Source organism: Metopolophium dirhodum, chromosome 6, assembly GCF_019925205.1.
Source record: "Metopolophium dirhodum isolate CAU chromosome 6, ASM1992520v1, whole genome shotgun sequence".
Classification (NCBI taxonomy): Eukaryota; Metazoa; Arthropoda; class Insecta; order Hemiptera; family Aphididae; genus Metopolophium; species Metopolophium dirhodum.
The window spans coordinates 11,220,295-11,239,430 of record NC_083565.1 but is presented as its reverse complement, the minus strand read 5'-3'; the positions used below and the strand labels follow the sequence as shown (position 1 = coordinate 11,239,430).

Genomic DNA, 19,136 nt, shown 5'->3' with positions numbered 1-19,136 from the left:
CTTGGATGTGTAATAATTGACTTGGTATTAAATTAATCATAATTATTGTAAGATTTATAATGTTAATTCTTAAACAATTTTAAAATAAGAATGTTAGGTGTATAGAGTTCAATATTGAACTATTATTATGACTGATGTTCAAATAAAAGTACTAAATAGTAACAATTTACATTTATTTTTATCCATTAAATTCATTACATATTAAGGTATTTATTAACATAAATTTAATTAATTAGGAAAATACATAAATATAAGTTATATCGTAATATTAACAGTACAGAGGAAAGAATTTCGCTAAAATTAATCAACTACAGTAATTAAATAGTGGTATAAAGTAAATGAAAAATAAAAATGATAAGTATTTCATTATTGATGTCCTTGTAATTTGCTGCGATAGTTTTTAAGTGACATTATTTTATTCTCAAGAAAAGTTTTTTCATACGTTTATTCTGGTTTTTAGTTGCAACATTTTGTTAACCAAACCCTCTATTTTCTATTTAAAATTATTTTTAATATTATATTGGGTAAATAAGTATAATTGTTAAAATCTCACCTGCAATCTATTGTCAGTAGTTTTGGAGTAGTTGGTAATCCTTTCAGGGATTCCCATTTTGTAAGTCTTCAACTATTGTAATGAAAAAATGATATTAACATAATTCTTTTAGCATAAAAATGTTTAATTTAGTGACAGTGTTTAAACACACCGTGCATACGATTCTTTTTTAACGATACAAGTACTAACAACGACTCAATTTCAATAAAGACAAAAAATGTAGTTTCATTATCCTAACTATTATTAAAATTGGATTAATCTCCTTCCCCACGGCCATGATCTTTCAGTAAATATGCAACAAAGACAGGGGCGTATACAAGGGGGGGATGTGGGGGTCAGATCCCCCCCCCCAATAGGCCTTTTTTTAAATTTTATAAAATAGTGTTCTTAATGACTTAATGTAAGGAAATTACAAGGAAAAAAAATGGCAAGGATTTTTTGTAAATTTTTATTTTAACACATTCAACAATTAATTAAAATTAATTTACTTAATATTAATCAGTAATCATAATTATTATATTTATTTCATATTCATATAATCGTATTATGTGATATTTGATAATATGTATATTATATATACAAGCATAATAAATTATTATAAGATAATAATATGTGGCAGACCAGCCACGGGCCGTCGCCAGTCGCCACCGTCACCGATATCAACGCGGCGGAGACGACGTCCGCATGTCCGTGCGTATAATAATACATTTTCCTACACATTAGAAAAAGAAATATAAAAATAGCTTAAATAATAAATATTATTATTATCTAAAAACAAAAATCAACCACAAATATTATGTCAGTTGTACGAACAAGTCATAACTACATATAACTACTTGTAGAATTTAAAATAAAATGTATTGAATATATATATGTTTAATCATTTATTAGGTATTTAAATGTGCACATACCTAGGTTTAGGTATTTTTGTTCCATAATAATTTGTTTGCAACTGATCCCCCCCCATACAAAAGTTATGTATACGCCACTGAACAAAGATCGTGTCTAGAAGAGAAATGGTCCTTAATTATTTTAATTTATATAATCGTACATTAATACTTTAACACATGGTTAAACTTAAACATGCACTGTTAATATGTTTTTGAGAAATCCTTGAGTAAAATTACCTACTCGTTACAAAAATTGTCGAGTATAATACATTTTTCATCAATTTGACTGAAAGCGTATATTATAATAAAAAAATTTTAGAAATATAGGCAATAACAGGCACTTGGAACGGTTTTTCGTAGCCCGTAGGTCCGCAATGAGTTGTCAACTATCTTTGAATTCAAATTTAATGCATCTATTTAAACTTTTAGCGACCTAATCAATGATAGACTATTGACGAGGTAGTAGATAGTAGTTACACAGGTCTTACACTCGACTCCTACTGTCGGAAGAGAGGTTTATTGTTACCTACTTCCCCATTATTTATCAAAATATATACATTGTGCTTAAATTTTTAGAAAATATTTTAGTGTAGTCCTAATTGAATTCTAAATCCTAATCAATAAGAAATATACATTTTCGGGTACACGCATTTTTTTAAATATTTTTGTATCCCCTTTTTATTTTATTTCTAATTCAAGTACTGTATAATATACACCACTATAATGTTGCATAATATGTGTAATATTACATAAGACAATTTTGAAAGAAGTTAAATAATAATTATTAGTGAATAGTGACTATTGATTAATGATTATCTACATACTTGATCGTTATAGAGATGGTTTTTAACTGTGGCTAAAGATTCTTTAAGTTGTAAATTTGCTATTTTCTCAGCGATTGTTATATGCAAACTTTTCTGTTTTAAACTTTCCTTTAAATCTTGAATTTCATTTCTTAAATTAACCTCTGTTTCTGAGAATTAAAAACCGATATTAATTTATAACAATATAAACAATATTATATTTTGATAATATTTTTATTATATACCTGCCATGCGTGCGATTTTCAAATTGTATTTCTCTTTTATATCTTCAATCTCATTTTGGTGTTGGAATAGAATAATTTCTTTTTCTTGAATCAAATTTTCAGTCACCGTTGCTTTGTATTCGATATCTTTAAGATGCTGGTATTTGGTTAAGCAGTAGTTTCTTATCTTAGACTGTTGCTGGATGGCGTTTTGCATGTTGTACAACACTTTCTCGTAACCGTCTATAATATTTTGCCAGGTACTAATATTGTCTAGTAGTATGTCCATTTGCTGTTCTAATTCGTTGTCGGATATCTGTGGCGTTGCTGTGTGCTGCTGGTGCTGTTTACTTTGGGCTTTTAATATTTCTTGTATGGTCTTATTTTTCTTGTTTAACTCGTACTCTAATGTAATAACCTTGTGTTTTAAATTTTCGATATAGTCTTCTTCTGCCTTTATTTGATGTTTCAAATCATTACACTCATTTTGTACCAATGCGATATTGATTTCTTTTTTCTGGAGACAGCTCGTAAATTCATCCATCATTTGTTGCGTGTAAGTTTCGTTTTGCTGACATTTTTCTTTTTCTTTATTATACTTTGCATTCACTAGTTCAAATTTATTGGTCTGTTCTATTAAATTTGATTGAAGCGTTTTAATTATGCTATCGCCATCGACACATTTAATTTTCCTGTCATTCAATCGTTGTCGGCACTCGTCGAGCGACTTTATTAAGTGTGCATTTTTCTCATTTAACTCATCGCACATTAATTTCATTTTCGAATAATCTTCTTTGCGTTTCTTATGTTCGTTTTCTTTGTCAATTAAAGTTTTTTGGATCTCTTTCTTGTCTTTAAATTCAGAATTTAGTTTATCGTTCTCGTTTTCCAAATGTTTCTGCCATTTTTTGTAATCGTCAATTTCTTTTAGTAGTTGATGATTCTTATTTTCTACATTTCTGATTAAACGCCTATTAGTTGTTTTTAAATCTTCTTCTTTATCGGTTGTCAATCTTGCAAACATATTGATTAAGTCACATAGTTGGTGGTTTTCGGATTCAAAGTAGGTAGATCCTTGGATTTGATTGATCTGCTCTGTGATCAACATTTTGCCTTCGTACAATTCGTCATTATTTCGAGAACAATCAAATGCGTCGTGGACGTTTTGATCGATCAATTTTTCAGGAAACTCTGATAAATTTTTATGCAATAATTGTAATTTGTTTTTTTTTTCTTCATTTATCAAACATAACTTATCTTTCAACTGCGATATTTTGAGATCTTTAATATACAGTTTTTCTTTAAACTTTTCTAAGCTTTGTAGAACTTCATCATAATTATTTAACGTTTTATCGCGTATGTTCACCAGTTGGTTATTTATAATATATTTCAACTTATCGTTTTCTGTTAGAATGTAATGATATTCATTTTCGCGTGCAACTAATGCAGCGCAAAAATTAGTCAAATGCATAACATCTTCCTTGTCATTGAACCTACGACCTAATGCTAAACAAAGATTACATTTTATTTTATCCATTTCAGAATTAAGCCTACTGCATTCTTGAACTGCATAGTCATAATTTTCATATTTATTCTGTAAAATGCTGTGCCTGGTTCGTAATTTTTTGTTATTTTTTTCAGATTCACTCATAGCAATACACGCTAATCCTATCATTTTGTCCAGATTAATAACGTCCTTATCGCCCATTGCGTAATCGCCGCTTACAACTTTGGTCATAAGTTTTTCTTTAAACGTTTTAAAAATATCTTCGTAAGACATATTCAATTTGTGCAAAACTATCGTTTCAGTGTTTAAATTGTCAAATGAATTGAAATTCGTATTTATATTTCGAGGCATATAGTCCAAGACCATAATTTTATTTTCTGTTATATCTGATGATGGTCCTGTTCCATTAGGTTGGTAATTAAACGTTATTATTACCTATTTTTCAAAATTAAAAAAAAAATATTATATTGTTCGTTTGTTGGTTTGTTTTATACTTATGTGTTATTTTATTTAATACCTATTATGCACACGCATGTTATATATTTTTAATTCAATGACCTAATAAATGAATAAGAAGATTTAATAAAAATTAATGAGTTTACTTATTAGTAATCAAATTAATTAAACTGATAATTTTTTTTTTTTAAATACTAACCTCGTCCTTTTTGTTTCCATCATTATTTGCCGATTGATTACTAGTGTTAGTTTGTTGGAAATAATCAGACATTTTTTTTGCTAAAACATACAAATTATTAAAATAATTTATCTATACAATATAGGTATACTCAATAAATTATAACAGAAAAACAATTATTATACATGTATATAGGTATTTTAAAGTTTAATCGACTTTGTATTTACATTGGGTACCTATATATAGAAACAAATTACCGTATCAATTAATACGTCGAGAATAACCGCTTAATGATCACCTAGACGTTAGTACTGATAAAATTGCATACCTAATCAAATCATAATTTATTTCTAAACGTTAGTGACCATTATGTTAGGTTAGGCTTTGGTCGTTAGGAAATAATTGTCTGACGCTCTGCTGACGTATATTATGCATACAGTATGAACATAAATGCACAATATAATTATGTAAAATTTTGATTTTGCTTACCTTTAGGCTTTATTTCAATATACAGCTTAGATACGGAATATATAGGTGTACGCCGGTACTGCAGGTATTTAAGTACTTTTACATATATTCAGTATCGCTCGTCGGAAAAAAAATTTGTCGCTAACGGATGAGACGATGAGTGAGTATAAGAGTCAATTTGTTACACCCATGATTAAATAACTAGTTATTAAATCATGGTTATACCTAGCCATAGACTTAACTATTGGCCTTCATACGATTAATCGACAGATTTTCTTTCTATTTCAACAACCGACATAGATTCAATACAAGCGATGGACAATTCTAAGGCATTACCTGATGGACCTATGGCGGCAGTCGTGGTCAGTCATAATATTTTCCTCCATGATTCGTGAAAGTTTGGTATCCCTCATCCACATGGATATTATTAGTTATTACTATTATTATTATTATTATACAGGCTGTCTCTTAGGTCATTGTACGCGGGTTTTTTTTTAACGATTATAGATCGATGATATGGAATTTTGAAAAAAGACGCGTTTCTTTATTTTTAACATTCAATTTTTTTTATAAAAATTTCAAATTTTTTAAACACGCAAGTGTACCAATAGCAAAATCAACTTTATTTTTTCAAATGGTAATCGCTATATTTTTTTTATGTATTCTGGTAAAGCTTTTTTTTCCGAAAATGTTGATACTCAAATCATTAATTTTGGTTAGCTAGTTTCTCAACTATGGTCCTCTAAACTTTAGTAAAATATGCAATAGGTAATACTTTTAATTTTAATAATTGGTATAGGTTTAATTTACAAGAACTAAATAATTTTTTCTTACAATACTATCTTTTTACCTATACACTATTAAATTGGTAATCTAATGACCTGCTCCAATAAAAAAAACAAAAAACTTGTTGGCAAACATAGTTCATTAAAATCACCAAAATCAAGTATTATTATTGTAATTATTGTGTTGTAAATTTGTAAGACAGAGACATTACATATTATGCGTGTGTAGCGCCCTTTTAAGCCATTTTAAGCCATATTAAGCTTATTCGTCCAAGTTGTCAAGATCTTGCATACTGCCTCAAAGGGAGAATAGGTTACACTTGACAAAGATAAGGGTTATTATTTGTTCGTCAAATCTGCATTAACATATTCTTTATTCTTTGAGTTTTTAAATTTTTTAAGGATATACAGTACAATATCTTCCTATATGTGTGAGAAATCTATTTAAAGTTGGCCGTTCTCTTCTGAGCCTAATTGGGTACTACCACAGATGTCGTCTGAATTCGATTTTTATTTACTCCGCACTTTGTTTTTCCCATAGTGATTTCAACTTTTCGTGTCGGGCTTTTTCCTTTTTCAGTAATTCAAGAAAGCACCCAGAAGGCTTTGCGGTTCTATAACTCGTTATAATGAACTTATTAGTTATTGGAGGATATTGAGTAACCTAGGTACCTTTAGGTATCTATTATATTATTTATTGGTAGAGACTGGTTGTTTTTGTACTTTGTCCATTTTTTTTCAAGGATTCTCTGCGTCTTAATATCAAATATGAAATATTCGGTAACATAGACGGCCTGGATACTATAGGGGGTGAATTTTAGGGAGAATAATAACTTTTTACACGTGAGTAGTAGGTAAAAAAATACCAACATAGGTACATTAATTTCTACAGATTACATGTGGAAGTTCCTCCACCAATATATAAATAAGATGTGTATATTATGTTCCACACGACGAAAAAAATGGTGTATATAAGTTCTTACACGGAAAAGAATATTACTTACGTTAGTTCTTATTCCGCAATCATACACTAAATTTTTATCACCAACACATTTTTTAAATTATTGAAATCCTCAAACTTTTTCAAAAATTACATTCATACACAAATTAAAAATCATAAATAGAAACATGAATATAAAATCAGAAAAAAATAATCTGAAATGGAAATTGTTAAAAATGACAACATTTTAGACAACAAACAAAATTAATCAATAACTATACGGTCAACGATTATGTTAAATATTTAAGTTAAAAATAAACCTTGTAAAATATAAGTACATTTTTTTACAATTATTTATTTATGAAATATATTATTGACATTTTTAAAGTTTTTTTTAAGACATTAACACACGTTTGATTACATTAATTAATATAAAAAGTATAATAGTTATCTACCTATTATATATTTTATAATTATTAACATAAAATAAATATGTTTTTTGGCTGGGTACAAGTTTTTTGTTTCTGACCGATTTTTCGTAAGGTTTTCGTTGTTACGGTTATATACTTATTAACAAAAACATATTTATGATTCAAAGATTTTTCTTATAAAGGAAAAATATCGAGTAGCATGCTATGGGTTTTTTTAGTGTAATTTTTTTTAAAACCATTAGATCATTAAGTTGATGTTTGACTACATTTTAACATATGAATATATTATAATATTCTATTTTATTATAAAAATAATAATTTAAATAATTTAATAATACATAAATATTATTCTAATTATTAGAGATAAATGATTAGTGTAGGAACTAACATTAGCAATTTTTTTACCATGTAGGAATTTACATATTATATCATTTTTTCCACAATGTAAGAAGTAAACTATTTATTTTTTTAACTGGTAGGTCTCGTGTAGGAATTTACATTCACCTAATTATTTTAAGTATACCTAGGTATGTACCTACTATAGATTTATATACGAATTGTCATGTTGAGTTAGTATATCTATAGGTACCTTTTTTACCGTACAATTATTTATTTATAATATATATATTGTTATACCTATAATATTATAATGTGCATCTATTGATAACCGCAACAGATATTAAATTAAAATAGATTTAAGTAAGGGAAGGTATTTTAGAAGAAATTAATTATGTTAGGTAACTATATTATAATGTTTCCATAAATCTATAATTACTAATTAGTATATTATTTATTATATTTTATTGATAGGAACTTAAATAAATAAATAAGTAAATTTAGACTAAAATTATACCTATAGTTAATGTTTTTGTATTACAAATAGGGTTATGACATTTAATTTTTTGAAATATTTCATATTAATGAAATATAGAAAAACAAATTTTAATCTAAAATTATAGTAGATAGTACAGTAAACACCTCTACTTATAGTTAATGAAAAATATTATAGAAATATTTCTTACATAGTACATATTAATATACAAATTACATAATAATTATCTATCTTATATATATATATAATATAATGTTCTTTATATCATGATCCGGAATTAATAATAACTAATTAGGTATGAATTCAGTATGACCATCCACTAATGATTTTATGAAACATATCAAAAAACAGAGTTAAAAAATAAATATATTTTTCAATATTTCATTGAAATATTTCAAGAAGAGTGAAAGTTTCAAGTTTGAAATATTTTAAATTAAAAATTTCATGTGAAATATTTCATACTCATAACCTTAATTACAAATAATATTATTTTTACTATAAACAATAATATTTTCGTATGTAAAATGTATTGAAAGGTTGTCCTTTTATTAATATTAAATTAAGTAATATTTGACTAGTATTTGGGTAACTTTCATTTGGCACAAAATCATATTCTTAAAAAACATCACACAACTTGTGCCTGTTGCTGTTCTGGATCAAATATAAAATCTTTCATCGTTACATATGCTATTCCAATTTCGTTAACAGGTTTAGGAATTTCATATTTCACTTCTCCCTCTATATTTTCTTCTGTAGTTTTATTTTGATTTGTTAGTTCTTCATCTAAAAACAGTAATTTTGTTATCAAATAATAAAATTGCAGTCATATGTGACTGTAATTAAAAATTTACCATCCATAAAGTAACACATGTTATTCACAATTTGTTTGAAATCCAATTTTAAGTAATCATTTCCTTTTTCCAACATATCTTCGAGCGACGTTGTTAACGATTTAAAACTAGGACGTCTGTATTGGTCTTCTGCCCAACAGTTGTTCATTATATCGTACCTTTAAACATTATTCAGAAAATCAACATACTTATCAAACATTTTTTTCAAAAACAGCTGTATTATTTAAACATTATGCCATTATGTTATCATGATCTAGTAGGTATTGACTATCGTAACTATGTGTATATATTTATTATTTATAGCATTTATTAAATATGCACTTCAGCACTTGTAATAATAAACATAGAGTATAAAATCCAAACTTTTAAAACCAGATACGCGTATTTTGTTAATACTAACGAATAAGAACAGCTAAAAACCTAATAGATACATTAATACTTAGTCAAAATTAAAAAAATGAATTTGTTTTTTTTTTTGACATTGAATGTTAATTTATTTTATTCTGTCATGATGCATCCGCTGTACTTAATAATACAAATTATAAATGTTGAAATACTATATTACCTACTCAAGAGCACCAATATAGCCACTAGGACCAATTGTAGGGCTGCTAGGTGCACAACATACATTTTTTAAATAATAGGTAGGTACTTATTGGTAGAAAATTGTAAAAATAACTAATAAGTGTGTAGGTATCATATAATATTAATTCCTTGATGATCTTGATAAATGTTTAAATGTACCTAACATAAATCATAATATATGTGTAGCAGGTACTATAATATAGAAGTATAAGTATATAATATGAAGCACAGATGTTTGGTGACGATTCAAGTGGTACCTAACTTATTAGTATATTAAACATAATTCTACGATTATTTTTTATCTTTTATTAGTAAATTTAATCTTTCTAAACTATGGGTTCAAATATTATTGAAAAGAATATTTATATTAGAATTCATAGTTTTTCCCTGTCAAAATTATGTTTAACTACAGCGTTAAAAACTAATCAGTATAATTATGAATCGGTGTAGGTATCTACCTACTTATTCTATTAAAATATTTCCTATGAAAATAGTCTGAGCGAAATGAAGAATGTATTGTTTTTACAAAATATCTTTCAATAAAAATGTTTCAATCTCCCAATTTGTGTGTATGTGGTTAGTTTCTGGTATAAAATTGGATCTAGTTTTTATAGAAGTTCAAAAACATTGCAAATATTTTGTGACAAATGTTTTTTTTAAGTGTTATGGGCGTTATAACGTTGATAAAATGCACGAGTATTACGAAAAATTGAATATTATTTAATTGTAAATGATTATTCATAACATTTTTAATTTAATACCTGAGGTTTTAACATGAAATACAAGATTCTTATTTCCGAATAATTATTTCTTTATAGAAATAAAAAAAAAGTTTAACCTAAAGCCTTATTAAATTTGAATCTTTGACGCTATATTCATAGGAAAATAACCATTTCTCTTCAAACGATTTTTGTTATAATTAAAAAAATATATTAATTGTAAGAACTTGAGACATTTCACTACTACTAAAACTGTCAATTTATATACTTGTACACAAATACACAACGAAAGTGTCGTACCTATTTAAATTAATTTTAAACTAGCAACTTATTTACTCGGTTTAACTGTACGTTGATTTATTGACTTATAATGTTATAAATTAATAACAATTTTAAGTACTATCAATTATGTAATAATTTATGATACAATAATATAGGTAGTAATATTATTAATAAAAGTTTTTGAACACAAATTATAGTTCAATCTACTAGCTGTATTGCTAATATAAATAAATAATTAAAAAATAGAGGCTTATGTCTCCACACGCCCAACGGAGATATAAAATATACTTACGACCGACTTTGCTCAGTCGATTTTCGTATGCAATAATTTATCACTTAATTCAAATTTAACACATCTTCATTACATTGACCTATATAATGACGAAGTACAATCAAAATCTACTATACAGTATTTTAAATTAATTCCAAGAAAACTATGAACATCTGAGAATTCAAATTGCTGTGTACCTATACAAAACTTGTTATTACTATATAGTATAGGTATATTTAATATTTAAATCTTTCGTTTCAACTTATTAAATTGTATCCAGCAAAGTACCCATAATTGTGATTAGTTTATCATTATCATTATAGTTTTAATGTTTAATTTTTTTTTAATATCTAATATTTTATTCTTTTTAAATTAATTTCAATGATTTTAAACGTAGGAGGACGCTATACCCAAACCTAAAATAACCTACCCATGTGGCGTTAGATATCTCCGTCTTATAAACATATGCCATACCAAATTTTCGTTCACTAGTTATAATATAGCTAGTGTTAGTTTTGATATTAGAGTGAATTGACTTATTATCAAATTTTTAGGTAAGAATTTGGGGCAAGAACTTAGTAGTGTGACGCGCAAGCAAACAGTTCACCCCTTATGATCGATTAAAAAAAAGAAAGTAAGAACTTTATCTGTGCTTAAAGCTGCGGTCACACGATGGTAATAAAACGCGATAGCGGCTTGATAGTTATTTTCGAGACTATGTACTGTCACCGTACGAACTCCATGATAGTATGTTACTCTCATCCTATCTATTATTTACTATCATACACGCATTTTCTATCACGATAATAGCATCTATCGTGTTTTTCTATCATCGTGTGACCGCGGTTTAAGCGACTAATTTTATTCGATATTTTAATTTGTGATATTTCACATACCCATATCTTGCTTGAAAATATTAAATAACCTTTACTTACAATTCAACTGAACAGTTATTTGGTTTATCCATCCGGTATCCTTCTTTCAATAGTTTAAATAAATCTTGTACGATTATCCCAGGGTATGGAACTGCTCCTAAAGTGACTAATTCCCAAAGTAAGATTCCAAAACTCCATACATCTGATCTACTCGTGTATATATGATCTGCTAATGATTCTGGTGCCATCCATTTCACTGGAACTATACACAATTTATTTTAATTATTTAATTAACAGTTAAATTAGTGTAATTTTCAGATTTATCAATCAAAGAAAAAAGTAAACAGACCTCTTCCTTTCGTTTTTTTGAAATAAGCATTATCCTCATAAACATCTCTGGTCAGGCCGAAGTCAGATATTTTACATACTTTATCCTCAGTAACTAGTACATTTCTCGCAGCCAGATCTCTATGAACTAACTATAAATAATATATGTATAATACTATAATCAGTGTATTCTAGGTAGTACCTACCCAATTAAATACTTTTATATTGATATCGAATCATTTTTTAAACACTGATTACCGAGTAGGTACCAACTATTTAAATTATTAGTATTTTATACATCTATATTTGTGGTTGGTGAATAATGAATATTACTTTATTTATATTTTGGGATGATTAATTTAATTTAGTTTGATTGATAGTAATTTTGTGAAAAGTTTTTTAAATTGAAATTATCGTGTTACCATCCTATTGCATTTCGTAATCTTGACATTGTAATTTAGTTATTTAAAATCCTATTCCATAGAATTGTTATGAGTACCTAGCATGTACAGAAATAAAATGTATAAAATAAAAATTTTTTTTTTGTTTATATAATTATTTGAAATGTCTAAGTAAATATATTTAAATGCAAGTAAAAAGTATATGCATTTTGCACAGGTATTACGAAAATGCATTGGCCAAAATAATATTTAATAAGTTTATAAGAAGTTAAATACTTTCAAAAATGTATTTGAATATATTATTTTAAAAATATTTTCATAGTATTCTTTAAAACAATGGGTGTATACTAACGAAATACAAACGAAATAGCTTACTTTTAGTTCTGCAAGATAAGCCATTCCCTTGGATATTTGCCAGGCAAATTTCAAAATATCTCTTGGACTGATCGGGTAAAGTGGAAATGCCATGGATATCAGACTTTCATTTTGCTGGAAATTTCCCGCAGTATTCGAAACAAGGCCGTTTGCATTGTTGTCTAGGATTCTACTCTTTCTGAGGTATGATCTAGATGATAATTTTTTTTTAGTAAATGTAAATATATACTTAAGTTAAATTATACCTAAGCGAACCGTATTTGGCGTATTCAATAATAAGATAAAATGGTCCTTCATGAGTAGTACAAGCTCCGAGTAATTTAACTACATTTGGATGATTAACGTCTTTTAACAAATTGTACTCAGATAACAAATCATCCTTTTCGGTTTTTCCGGCATCGTTTTTTATTGTTTTTACCGCGACCGTCGACATGCCTATATATAATATGTAGAATTTATATTTTAAGATGCATATACGTTTTTAATAAACACACAAAGTCATAAAATAATTTTGGAATGTGACCCCTTCAATGACACTCTATCGAAGGGGTGAGACAACTTGAGTATGCACAATATAATAGCTGCAGGATGGCATGCAGACGCCGCCGTAATATTTTTATTATTAATAATGAATGTGTTCATATATTATAGCTCAAAACGCATAAAACCTTAAAGTCATGAGTTTCTTACCAAAATCGAAACGTGACTGTCGACTGGAAATTTGCTGGTATAATATTATACTATAATGGATTGAATTAATATTTTTAATTCACTATACGTATTATTACATAATTATTTCTTATTTGACATTTGAAATAATGTAGTTACATAACTATTATGCATGCATATTTCAAGTAGGTTATAGTATATTAGTTGAATAATTATACCTTTTGTACCAGGAATATCTATAGCTTGAGCTTTTAGAACTTTACCAAATTCGCCTTCGCCAATAACCTGCTCCAGAATTAGTCTACTTCTTGGAAACTCCCACTTAGGGTCAAAGTCCTGTCGAACAACGAATGACATGAATCGTGTAATAATAATGACCATTGTGTTATTTACAATATTAATGGTAAAAGTATCTCTGTTAGGTACTGGGTTCGGTTGATATTCATCTTGATCGAAGTTCGGCAACAGTTCCTCGAGTGTTCTGACGTTCCTGTTTGTTTTATTACCACCCAAAATCCATACGATTCTGAAAACGATATTATTATTTTTATACAATTTTCATAATAATAATATTATTATAGTTTAAGTATAGGTAGTTAAAACTAAGTAGAAAATCACCTATTTCTGCAAAAATACATAACAAGTCCAGTTGTTACAAACGCTACTACTATTATTATACTCGTATTAACATTGCTGTCACACCAATTTCCGCACGTGTCTTCCTCAATATTTACTGAATAAAACATAATATTACGATGGTAAATTATAACAACATAATTAATTTAGATGCTGCGCTTATGCGTAATAATGGACTGTACTTTGCGTGTGTACAGCGGATTCATTTTGAATTTTTTGATTTTTCGACGGTCCAAGTTTTGTTTCACATGTACATTTCCCAATTTCGTCACACGTACAAACGCCTTTAGCTCTCGAAATTCCCGCAGTTTTACCTTCTTTTCCGGTTCCAAATACTTCATCTTTATCATAATCATATTGTTAAAACTTAAAATATATATATATACATTATATATTAGTAACTAAACTATAGTAGAGTTATAATTACCGGTACAGTCTTGTGGGCATATTAAATGGTTAATTATTTCCAGGCTGTCACAATTTCCATCTGGACAGGTGTTGATATCCGGGGTACAAGTTGAATAATTTGCAGTGAACGTATCGGGTTTTGGTGATTCTCGCCATTGACATTTTGAAACGGTTCTGCGAAGATTTGAACAAATATTAGTTATAACTACCTATATCATTATCAACATATATGATAACAATTTGTGTTGTTAAACGTTTAAATATTGTTTTAAGAAGCAATAGGTAAAAATTTAATTTAAGTGACTAAATCATAAATGGTTATAGTTCGTTGTAAAAACTTCATAAATTATAATTTAATCGTGACATTAGGAAAACAATATGGAGTCATAATAACCATGAATGTATAATTAATAATTATTCTTAAAACATTATCAAAATATCATCTAATATAGGTATACCTTGGTAGAGCGTGAACATTCTATTTTAATTTTAACTATTCAGTGACATTTTGATTGATTATAAAAACGCTTAAATTGAATTAATTTCCTCTTTTTTTTAAACAAAAAAATATCAAAAGTTTATATCTTACACACCCTATTCCACATGACGATGTACATTCAGATTTTGTGTCTAAATGAATATTAGAACAGTGTGATGTTTTCTTGCATTGTTCATCTGATTGATTTTCAAGTTTTAAAATTATTTCTGTTTTTTTATCTCTGCCATACCCTATTTTCAGCCTAAAAAGATACTTAGTTTTCATAACAATGTTAATTAATAATAATTAATAAATAATAGTTTATTCTGTACACTCTTGTATACATATTTTTTACGGACCCGATCTATAGTGAATCAAATCATGAACACGAGTAGTAAACAACCATTATAAATAAATCATTTGAATTTTTTCTGAACTTACGTAAATTGTGAATAGTTAAATGTTTGTAAAAGTTTCGCATCCTTGATAAATACTATTCCACCCTTTTTTGTTATACCAAATACTTCAGAATCTTGGTTATCTTGGTTATCAAAATAAAAGTTTAATTTTTGTAACTGTACACTGGATAAAGGTTCGGCAACACGGGCGTAATCACCAGAATTTGTATTCACCTTATACGTGACATTTGGATAAATCTAATAAAAATTAATTACAAATTAAATAATAATATTTTAAACCGTGTTAGGGATAATATATGTATATAATCAAAAATAACCTAATCGATTCTAGAAGGTTAAGCAACTATATATAGTCTACGCCTTGCAATACCTATCTGTATTTGACCAATCAATATTATGTAAATTTAAATAACTAATTAGATTAAATAATATTTAATTTTATATAAATTTATTTAAATTTTAAACCAACCAGCATTTATTTTTATTTCTCACCACAATATTCAATATTATTATATTATCTCTTTCAAATCTACGTTTAAAATAATAAAACTACCTATATACATTTCCAAATTTCCTTTTTCTTTACTTTGAAAATACTACCTAAACTTGTAACTCAAATATCAAATTAAATTATTTTGTATGACTATACCATATATTTTTATTAGTATTTAGTACTTCGTTCTGTATTTATTGAGCTGTAATGATTTTATAAACAAAAGCTAAATATAAAACTTTAAACATAGATATATCGTTGAAAATGTTTGGTTGCACTAAGTTTTATTTTTGATTAAATTGTCATAAGAGTTTTAATAAATGTGTACACGTTATACCTATACATAATTGTTGACATAGTTAATTAAATTTAGTTTAGTCAGTAAAAAAAAATCTAGAACGTTTTACTAATAAAATATATCATATTATTCTATATTTTGTAGGTTAAATATGTTAAGTTCATTATACTTAAAGCTTTATTATATAAAATTACGTTCTACCTACGCAACACGTGCAATAATGTCTCGTTAACGAAATTAAATTTTTGTTTATCATTAGTTATCAATTTGATAAAGCGTCAGATTTCTCAGAAACTTATTCGTGAATCGTGACTGCATCGTGTAATAATATATGTGTGCGAAACTACACCCCTTTATGCGACCTATTAAAAATTGCTTACTATTTAGCTTTCAAATGTAATTGAAATAGTTCTCATTTCTCATATACGAAACTTAATGAATAAAAAAATCTTTAACCTTTTAATTATTTTTAAATGACCACGAGTAGTTAGTGGTCTTTTTTTTCGTTGCCTCATATTTAGTATTTTTACACCGCCCACCCTAAATATTTTTTCACTTTTTCACTGCTCTCCTAACAGTTAATTTTATTCATAGGATATTAGTGATGGTTAAATAATCATTAAATAACCTAAACAAATTGTTCAAACTATCTTTTCCAACCCTAGGACCCAATTTTTGCATTAATACTTTCGTAAATCCCGTGACTCAAATATAGGTACCTCTTTTGAGCCGCCTGCAATGCGAGTATAAGTAGGTATCTAATATATATATATATATGTAGTCTTTAGTATTGTAATCAAAATAAGGATAGGATTGATATGGCATATCTGAGGTTAAGTATTTTTACAAAACCACATTAAAATGTATGACTTAAGTATTTCGTATACTTATAAATTTATAAATAATATATAGAGGAACCTATTATATTAGGTACTATACGTGTGTTTCTTCTAATAATGCAATATTTAGTTATACCTATATTGACTAGCTATACAAAGTTCAATTAAAATTGTAATAATCTTAATTTTTTAGTACCTGAATAGTATATACTGACCTGTGATGACATAGAATCGGAGGTATCGGTCCTTTTTTGGTGACTACCGTGAGTTATTACGCCTGGTCACGTCAAAAACGCATAAAAATGTATACAATATTAATAGTAATTATAAACGTGCTGAAATGGTTCACATCATTTTATAATCAAGTAAGGTCACCTTAAGTTTACCCAGAGGGGCTTTTCCAAAGATTTATTTACATTTATACGGATAGACTTTTTTACTTATACTTATAACCTTGAGAAGATTACCAGTGCTAAATCAAAAAAGTTCGTAATTGATATTATATTTAGTAGCATTTTCTTTGCACGGAACTAATATTTAGTTCTCATTTTCTTAATGCAACTAAGGAGTTTATATAGTAATAAAAATTCGCAATCAATAAACTATTACTTTAGAGTTAAGCTATATATTTATCAACGTATTCCTAACCATAAATAATTTTTTTTGATTGAAATTGGGTACCTATTTAATAATACGGTTGACGATGAATTACATCTAGGAACTATTTTAAAATGTTGAATACCTAACTCAAGATAATTTCAACTTGAAATACCTTTTTAAACTATGTTATTGTCTTCAGATTTAGTTATATATAAGTAATTCATTAACATTTAATTGTTGAAGTTTAATGTGATGATGAAGTGAATTAAATATGGGAAAAAAATAATCTTTTCAGGTAAAAAAAAAATGGTGGCTCATAAAAATGTAATAAACATATTATTTAAGATGTCCGACCACTCCATCACAAGTTTATTACTCAATGTGCTCCGCAAAAACAAAATCAATATAACTTTAATGTTACACACCTATAGGTATACCTAGTTACTTACTCTTAGGTATAGACTATGGTCATAAGTGACCTTTTTTTTTAGAAATTCAATTTTAAATTAATCTAATTAGGTATATGCGTTAATTAAAAAAGAGTGTTTTTCACTTCAAAAGAACCAGTAGTATAATGTCGTTGATTTGATAAATTAATTAATAAGTAATATAACCATAAGTCCGCATAGCTAATAAATTTAATGCGACATGTAAAATTACCAACTAAATGTTATCCTTATTTCTTATGCAATATACGCGTTTCGTATATTGTTTTTTCGTTGGTCTTAAACTGTAAAAGTCAATAAACAATAAAAGATAATACAAGTTTGAATTGGGTGCAAATATATGTTTGGACTAGTATAATCTATTATTTAACTATCATTCGAACAACTATTATTGTTGATATTATAAAAATGAGTAATTTATTAGCACATTATCTATAACTAAAACATATGATAAAGTTTAAAATAAAAAAACAAGCTCAATATAAAAATATGTAAATTAAAATTGTTTGACAAATAGTACATAAGCTTAAATAAATAATGAACACTTATTCAGTTATTCCTTCTGAAAATATGTTTTTTACCTAATAGAAATTATTATTTAGCATTCTTCAACGGATATCCTTATAGAGAGAAACATCGACATGCATTATGTTGAAGGTAAGCCAATCGGTATAGGTAAATAATTTTATTTTTGTAAAATGTAATTATTACACGCTTATATTAAAAAAAAAAAAATTATTGAAATAAATCTTCTATAAAAATGTGTTTATAGAGTATGGTATTATTATTATTGGGTTAAAAATAGTTAAACTTATTGAATCATATTATATAATTATGTATAATAACTGCATATATAAATTGCAAGTGAGATTTTCCTTTTATCGATAACAATTGTTTATATATTTTAATTATATGTTCACGTACCGTACGCGGCTGTAATCCAAATAAGCATATTCCAATTGCGAATAGAAATCATGACAATTAAAACTAGAACGATTGCGTTATATTTATTCTTGTTGTTCAATAATTTAATGAACAAAATATGTTGTCAACAGGTCTACTACACTATTCGAACTGCGCGTCACACGAGTTTCACG

General features: G+C 27.0%; 2 protein-coding genes across 3 annotated transcripts; both read right to left on the bottom strand.

Annotated features, from left to right (window-relative positions):
- Positions 1-2,136: 2,136 nt before the first annotated feature.
- On the bottom strand, positions 2,137-5,270 carry LOC132946415 (repetitive organellar protein-like). Its single transcript, XM_061016408.1, has 4 exons — positions 5,101-5,270; positions 4,633-4,712; positions 2,492-4,412; positions 2,137-2,416 (listed from the first exon to the last, which is right to left on the bottom strand). The coding sequence occupies exons 2-4, from the start codon at positions 4,702-4,704 to the stop codon at positions 2,256-2,258; spliced, it is 2,154 nt and encodes a 717-aa protein (XP_060872391.1). The 5' UTR covers positions 4,705-4,712; positions 5,101-5,270; the 3' UTR covers positions 2,137-2,255.
- Positions 5,271-8,266: 2,996 nt separating this feature from the next.
- LOC132946632 (proto-oncogene tyrosine-protein kinase receptor Ret-like) lies at positions 8,267-19,136 on the bottom strand. Of its 2 annotated transcripts, XM_061016679.1 has the most exons (16): positions 18,964-19,083; positions 18,254-18,323; positions 17,209-17,270; positions 15,386-15,600; positions 15,060-15,206; positions 14,486-14,640; positions 14,241-14,399; positions 14,041-14,155; positions 13,816-13,948; positions 13,641-13,758; positions 12,999-13,188; positions 12,754-12,943; positions 12,000-12,129; positions 11,711-11,912; positions 8,919-9,076; positions 8,267-8,850 (listed from the first exon to the last, which is right to left on the bottom strand). In XM_061016679.1, the coding sequence occupies exons 3-16, from the start codon at positions 17,218-17,220 to the stop codon at positions 8,693-8,695; spliced, it is 2,082 nt and encodes a 693-aa protein (XP_060872662.1). In that variant the 5' UTR covers positions 17,221-17,270; positions 18,254-18,323; positions 18,964-19,083; the 3' UTR covers positions 8,267-8,692. The 2 variants fall into 2 exon arrangements, with proteins under 2 accessions (XP_060872662.1, XP_060872661.1); XM_061016678.1 differs by lacking the exon at positions 18,254-18,323 and having other exon boundaries at positions 18,964-19,136.